Below are 8,220 nucleotides of genomic sequence, written 5' to 3' on the forward strand. Positions count from 1 at the left end.
CTGTAAACCCCCACCCGTGTGAATGTACCCAGTACATTCACATGGTAGTGGGGGGGGGGGGGGGGGTGGACGCAAAACTGCAACTCCCAGCCTGCACTGACAGACCGTGCATGCTGGGAGTTGTAGTTATCCAACAGCTGGAGGCACACTGGTTGGGATTGGGAAACACTGAGTTAGGTAACAGACTACCGCAGTATTTCCGCACCACTGTCTGTTTCCCAACTCAGTGTTTCCCAACCCATGTGCCTCCAGCTGTTGCAAAACTACAACTCCCAGCATGCATGGTCTGTCAGGGCATGCTGGGAGTTATAGTTTTGCAACAACAGGAGACACACGGGTTGGGAAACACTAAGTTAGGCAAAAGACAATGTTTCCCGACCAGTGTGCCTCCAGTTGTTGCAATACTACAACTCCTAGCATGCCCAGACAGCCGTAGGACATGTTGGGAGTTGTAGTTTTGCAACAACTGGAGGAGAACAGTTTGGAGACCACTGTGTAGTGGTCTCCAAAAACTGTAGCCCTCCAGATGTTGCAAAACTTCAACTCCAAGCATGCCCAGACTGCCCAGGCATGCTGGGAGCTGTAGTTCCCCAACATCTGAAGGGCCAGATGTGGCTGAACTACAACTCCCAGCATGCCTGGACAGTCTCAGCATGCTTTGAATTGACATCTGGAGCGCTACAGTTTGGACACCACTGTATATACATGCTGGGAGTTGTAGTTTTGAAACTCCTAGAAGCTGCAGTGAAGATCACTTTACGGCGATCTTCACTGCAGCATCTGACACCGGCGCCGCACCACTTGCCTGCCGCCGGTTCCTGCGTGATCGGAGGTAACTGTCACCGGTCTCCGCCACATCCACGGCCCCCGCACCTCACCGCCATCTTCCCCCGGTCTGCCCCAACATCCAGGGGCGGGCAGAGCAGGGAAATTAACTTTCATCCTCACCCCTGCCCCGCAATTCGCCAATCAGTCCTGATCGGCCAATCGCAGTTTATAGGAGATGGTGTCACCCCTGCTACCTCACTCCTATCCTTCAGGATGGTCGGAGCTGTCTCCGATCATCCCTATTTTCCGGGCTATCCGGTCATCAGGGACCCGAACAGCCCGGAATTGGCGCAAGTCACCGATTTGAATTGTTCGGCTATTTGCGGCGACCGCAGACATGGGGGGGGGGGGTCTCAGGACCCCCCCAGGCATTTGCACGGGATGCCTGCTGAATGATTTTCCGAACCGAAATTCCCACGGGCATATAGGTACGCCCTTGGTCCTTAAGTACCAGGGAGCAAGGGCGTACAGGTACGCCCTTCGTCTCCAAGAGGTTAACCCTTACCTACACCCTTAAATAAAAGATGGGTTTTTGTTTCAAGTCCCATGCAAGTATATGGGACTTCCAATACCTTACTCCAAATATGAGCATGAAAACTGTATAGGAGATGTGCCTACACGTATAGGGCCGTTAGGCTTTTTGCCTACCGAATTTACTAATATAGATGTTGAATGTACCAAAATGCTGGCTACAGACTTTGAAGATAGCCATGCAGGTTATGACTATGAAGAGGGAGTATTAGATGATAGATTTAAAAGAGGAAATAGGTCGAGATTTTCTCCCCCTTTGCCCCCGGCAGGACATCTCGACTTGTTTCAAAAAGCAGTTCTCAGGGACGTTAAATCAATTTTATACCCACAAGTTATGTCTAATTTACCTTCTGCAGAAATTACAGCTATGAATAAATTGAAGTTGAGGAAAGATATACTAGTCACTAGAGCAGATAAATGGGGGAGTGTGGTCATTATGACTCAGGAAATGTATAAGGAAGAGGCCGAAAGGCAACTGTCTGACACTACCACTTATACCCCCTTAAGAGTGACCCAACATTTAAAATATTAACCAACCTCAAATTATTACTCCATAGACATGTTGCAGAAGGGACTTTGTCCAGAAAGACTGCAGAGAAATTAATTCCCAAATGCCCTAAACCTGCCTGCTGGTACCATCTCCCTAAAGTGTATAAGTCACTGAGCCAACCTCCTGACCTCCCTATTGTGACAGGAATCGGCTCAGTGACCGAGCACATCTCCCATTACCTCGACTGGCTCCTCCGCCCTTTATTGCCAGCTGTAGCCGCTTAAATCCAGGATACGGGCCACCTATTACAGGTACTTGGCAAGATACACTGGGAGGAAGGATGAAGCCTATGCTCCATTGATGTCGTCAGCCTGTACACCCGTATACCCCATGACGCTGGTGTACAGGCTGTCGTCGACATCTTGAGGAGAACGGACAGTTCAGAAAGATATATCAGTTTTGTCATTGAAGCCCTGAGATTTAAGTTCGAAGAGCAGTGGTATAGGCAGGACACCGGGACCCCGGTGTCCTGTACCTATGCTAACCTCTTTTTAGCCCTTTTTGAAAATTATTACATGTACACTGTCCATAATCCTTTTCTCAGGCATGTCAAGTCTTATTTACTCTTCGTGGATGACATTTTGCTAGGCTGGTCTGGTTCTCAGAAGCAATTTGAAGAATTTTTACAGTACCTAAATGACACTAATACGCTTACTATGTCGTTCACCCAGCAATTTGGGGGTGACATGCTTGAGTTTCTGGATGTCAAATTTAAAATAATTGATAATGCACTTACTAGTGAAGGTTACCGTAAAGAAGTTGCCAAAAATACCCTTTTACACTTAAAAAGCTCACATCCATTTACGGTTAAAAAGGTATCCCGTACGGACAGTTTGTCCAGTTGAAACTTAACAACAGCACAATAGAGCAATACAATATTCAGGCTGATGAGCTGGAAGTCAGATTGAAAGAAAGAGGGTATCCAGAATCCTTAATACGAGCAGGTAGACTCAAAGCAAACTCTAGGGAAAGATCCTCTTTGTTCAGACAAGATAATAGTAACAACACTAAAGAACATGACAACAGAAGGTTCACATTTACTTTTAATAACTCACCAATGAACAAGATTATCGAACAGTCTATTAGACGGAACTGGTACATCTTGGAGGCGGATGACAACGTTAAACAGATAGCCAATAGGAAGCCCTTAATAGTGGATCGTAAAAATCGCACCATAGCTGATGCTTTGAAAAGTAATGTGAACAAACCCCTAAATAAACAAGAAACGTGGATGAGTAATTTAGTCCCCTCAGGGAACTATCCCTGTAGGATTTGTAATTTCTGCAAATATAATACAGGTGCAAAACTTCTAAGACTAGGTGCGGTAACGCATGTGGGGAAAGATTTCATTACATGGAAAACGAAAAATGTAGTGTATGTAATTTATTGCCCTTGCGGGTTCTTCTATATAGGTGAGACAATAAGACAACTTTGTGTCCGCATTAGGGAGCACTTCTATTCTTTCTGGTCTGGAAAGGGTGCTCCACGTCTTATTGCCCATGTGAACAAGTCCCACGCCGGCAATGACATATTGCGTTTTGCTGGAATAGAGAGAGTCGAGGCAGTCCCCGGTATATGGGCAGACAGATATCTATTTCTTTATAACATGAAGGGTTAACTAACTGAATGTACTTACCTGTATCCTCCCACTGGTTACGTTTTAATGACGTTTTAATCACATGGGGGGAGATTTATCAAAACCTGTGCAGAGGAAAAGGAAAAGTTGACCAGTTGCCCATAGCAACCAATCAGCTCGCTTCTTTCATTTTTAACAAGGCCTCTGCAAAATGAAAGAATCGATCTGATTGGTTGCTATGGGCAACTGGGCAACTTTTCCTCTGCACGGGTTTTGATAAATATCCCCCATGGTGTTTAAGGTCTTTAAGGTGATTGGTAGCATTGTTCCTACACGCCTGTATTTTAACCACCCTGTAATACTATGAAGTTAGGCCAGACAAAGCACGTAACCCATGCGAAACAAAGGCTGCTGTCGCCTTCTACTTACCCCCCCCATATGTGTCCCTCCCTACTGCCATTATGTGTTACGTGAGTATTTCTAAATAAAGAAGATAGAGAAGAAGCGGTGAGTTGCATCTTTTGTTCTTTTTACACTGCCTTACTCCACAAGCTCTGCTATGCATTTCCTGGTGAACGCATCAGTCCAGCTTGCAAGCCACACCCCATTCACAAAGACACATGCCTTTTTGTGCATCAGTCTGGCTTGCAAATCAATCCCAGTCCCACAAAGCCAAGTCCCCTTCTATTTTCAGCTTGCAATATCTTCATCACAAATCAGTCCCACCTGAGGACAGGATATGAGGATGGGACATAAGGACGGCATATGAGGTCGGGATATGAGAACGTGATATGAGGTCAAGATAGGAGGATGGAATGACGACGGGATAGGAGGTCGGAATATGAGGATAGGATATGAGGTCGGGAAATGAGGATGGGATATGAGGTCAGGATATGAGGATGGGATATGAGGTCGGGATATTAGGACGGGATATGAGGACAGCATATGAGGTTGGGATATGAGGTTGAGATATGAAGACGGGATATAGGGTTGGGATATGACAACAATATATGAGTTGCCAGAAGTGGTAGACACAGCTCACCCTTTCGCCCTCACCACGACACGGACAGGACCAAACCCCGGTCCGAGGAAATAGTAACCAATAAAGAGAAATCCAGCGTGGTAATTCAAGCAATACTTGGACGTATAGCAGCTGCAATCCACAATCAAAAGTGCCTATGACAGCGATACTGACAAGTTTACAAACTAGTGATGTAAATATACAGCATCAATGTAAATACTGAGCACAATGGAGCCAGGTGAAAACCAACTTACGTGTCACTTATTGGCTTTGTTCAAGGTTACTTATCTCCTCCATATGTGCTATGTATACACTTTAGTAAAAAAAAATAAGTGGTGTCCAGGCAGTATCAGAGGTTTGGGAAGAATTCAGGTGAACCTGTATAACAAAGTAAGAGACATGTAGCAGGGCTCAAAAATGGCAGAAACAACTTCACTATGCATAGAAAAGGAGGGATTTTAAACATGTGGATGTGAATAGCTTCCTATCCTTCGATAGTTGCCGTTTTCCTAAATGGGGTAAAAATATCCCTTACGGGCAATATCGAAGAATACGAAAAAACTGTTCACTGGACACTGATTTTATTGATCAGGCAAAAATTTAAAAAAATTGTTTTTTAGAAAAGGGGTATTCCAAAGGTCCTTTGAAAACAGCATTTAACAAGACAAAGGCTTTTAAACAGGACAATAGGCTTTTAATAATAGCGAACAGTTAAAAAGTACAGGACAAGAATATGAATGAAAAAATAAAATATAACTATCACTAATTTTAATGGCTCTATAACCCAGATTTTTAATATTTTGAAAAAACATTGGGGGATATTGCGAAGTGACCCTATATTAAAACATAAGATTCCAATGAAACCTTCGATTACATACCGTAGCGCCCGGACATGGAGGAGTCACCTAGCCCCGGGTCGTCTAAAAACTGTTCCATCTGTGACCAAATTTAACACAGTGGCGATCTGTCCGGGCACCATTAGATGCGGACACCCTTGCTGTTTCTGTTGCGGGTGGATTTCTGATGGTTAAAATTCATCATTTAAATCATTCTCCACTGGAGAGATTTTTTCTACCAAAGGTCATTTTGACTGTTCTTCGATGTTTGTTGTATATTTACTCACCTGCAGGTGTGGAATACAATACATTGGCCGGACAGTACAAACACTCAGAGCGAGAATGAATAAACACCGTCATAATATCCACATCAAATTTATAGTGTTTCAAGACACATTTGTTACGCTATGCACTCCGGCCTCACACACTGGCTGTGAGCGCATGGTCCCCTTACCTCCTGCTGCCGACAGGGCTTGGACTCGTATTGCGGGACGCACCCGCATGCGAGCCCCAGTCCATCACTCTCTGAGTGTCTCTCCTGCCTCTACCTCCGCCTCCTTGCTCCGGTGCACGTGTCCCAATCCCTTAGGGCGTGCGTGTCGGAACTTTAAGATTTAAAGGGCCAGTACGCTAATTAGTGTCTCCACCAGTGTCTTGTTTATAAATTCCTCCACCCTCCTCAGTTCTCTGCCGGATCTTTGTTGCCCTTGTGCCAAGTGAAAGCGTTCCTTAGTATTGACTTGCCGTGTACCAGATCTCCTGCTCTTGTTACTTGACTTTGCTTCTCTGCCACTTGCCTACTGATCTTCTGCTACGTCCCGACTTCGCTACTTTGCCGCCTGCCCTGACCTTCAGCTATTCAGACTACGAGTTGTCTCATCCCTCCTGTGCCTCGCATCTACTCAGCCGCCTGTGTGGTCGAGCCATTGCCGGGGGAAGCGACCTGGGTGTCGCCTGCAGCAGCAAGCCCATCCTGCTTTGCGGCTGGCTCTGGTGAAAACCAGTGGTACCTTAGACTCCGCTCCCTGGTACGGTCCAAGTCATCTGCCACACAGGTCCAGCGGATCCACATCCACAGGAGTTCCTGTCTACCGAAATGTGAGTGTTACAATATTACTATGGTTCATGCGGGCGACCCTCATTGCCTGTCAGTTTCTATTATTGAGTCTATCCCAGAAGGGATGCACAACAGGTATCAGAGACTCATTAACAGGGAATCTTTTTGGATTTTCAACATTAATTCTTTATGGCCTTTTGGGCTAAATGAAATGATTGAAAAAACTTATTTTTAAATCCTGTCTGTCCCTGATATGTAGGTTTTCTCTAATCCCCTTTTAGAATTTATATTTGTATTTATCTTTATATTCAGTACTTGGTATTATTGTTATTTATGTATTTATTACCATCTAGTAGTATGATCCGGTATTCCAGGTTTTATCAGGATTTTCCATGTTTTGCGGATCTTAATACGTCACATCCGTGAGTGACGTCCACATGTTTGATAGTATAAATTCTGCCTATTGTTTGGTTCTATTATGCCTGATGAAAAAAACTGGATGGTTTTGAAACGCATTGCATTTTTGAAGACTAAAGAATCTTACCTACACATGTCCTGGCTTACCTCATCTGTGACAGCGCGATCCAGCTTCCATTTCCAGTCTGTATCTTCATTATTCATCCACTTCACGTCTGCTAGTCAGAGTGGGAAGCTGCTGCAGTCTCCTTCACCTTCATGCCCTTCAAAATGTTGTGCCTTCTCTACACAACCACACCAGGTGAGCGAGTTAATCACTAGTTCACATTATTCTGGGACCACCACTGATACCGCACAGGGAGCGCTCCGTTTCTTCCTTAATTAGAAAAGGAGGAAGGAATTAAAGGAAAACTGTCACTAAACTCCTCTGCACTAACCAGAGGTACTGGCTGGTAGTGCGGGGGATGCTGATCAATATGCTGCCTACCATGCCTGGATCCATCCCACCATTCGCCCGTTATCTTCATTATTCTTAAAGGGGTAATCTGGGCAAAAATATTTTATCCCCTTTCCAAAGGATAGGGGATAAGATGTCTGATTGCGGGGGGTCCGCTGCGTCATGCCCCCTCCCATAGACATGAATGAAGGTGGCGTGGCGTGGAGTCACGTCCCCAGTCCTGGAAACCCGGAGGTTTCCGAAACTGGAGATTCAGCATCCGCATTTAATGCAGGTGCTGCAGGGTGATCGCGGGGGGGTCTCAGCAGCGGGCCCCCCACGATCAGACATCTTATCCCCTATCCTTTGGATAGGGGATAAAATGTTTTTGCCCGGAATACCCCTTTAATATGCAAATGGTCTTCTAACTGGCACTGTGACGTCAGCGCCGCTCGTCCGCAGCACCGCCCGCTTATGAATATTCATGCCCTCCCTCCACTTCTCCCTCTCCTCCCCGCTCTGTACAGGACTCCACTGCACATGTGCCGCTTCCTATGTACAGCCAGAAGCAACCTCAGCGCAGTGGAGTCCTGTACAGAGCGGGGAAAAGAGGGAGAGGCGGAGGAGGGCATGAATATTCATAAGCCAGGCGGTGCTGCGGGTGAGCGGCGCTGACGTCACAGTGCCAGATGGAGCCTTGTAACTCCGCCCGTGTCAGTTAGATGATCATTTGCATATGGAGAATAGTGAAGATAACGGACGAACGGCGGGATGGATCCAGACATGATAGGCAGCATATTGATCAGCATACCCCAGTTTTCTTTTAAGGTGAACAATGTACACCAAATCTAGAAGTAAAAGCAACATACAGCAGTAAAAGGGGTTAAAAGGTGTGGAGTAAAGACAGCCTAGCACTGACAGCAAACACATGGGGAGATTAAGCATTTGTTTAACCCCTTAAAGACACA

At 45.7% G+C, this 8,220-nt stretch overlaps 1 protein-coding gene across 1 annotated transcript in view; it reads right to left on the reverse strand.

Moving 5' to 3' along the window:
- GALNT12 (polypeptide N-acetylgalactosaminyltransferase 12) overlaps positions 1-7,025 on the reverse strand; it is a 64,599-nt gene extending 57,574 nt beyond the window's left edge. The window contains exon 1 of the mRNA XM_056518449.1: positions 6,964-7,025. Within this exon, the coding sequence (XP_056374424.1) occupies positions 6,964-7,013 (50 nt within the window). The 5' untranslated portion in view covers positions 7,014-7,025. The remainder of the gene's footprint in view (positions 1-6,963) is intronic.
- Positions 7,026-8,220: the final 1,195 nt, after the last annotated feature.

Source organism: Hyla sarda, chromosome 5, assembly GCF_029499605.1.
Source record: "Hyla sarda isolate aHylSar1 chromosome 5, aHylSar1.hap1, whole genome shotgun sequence".
Classification (NCBI taxonomy): domain Eukaryota; kingdom Metazoa; phylum Chordata; class Amphibia; order Anura; family Hylidae; genus Hyla; species Hyla sarda.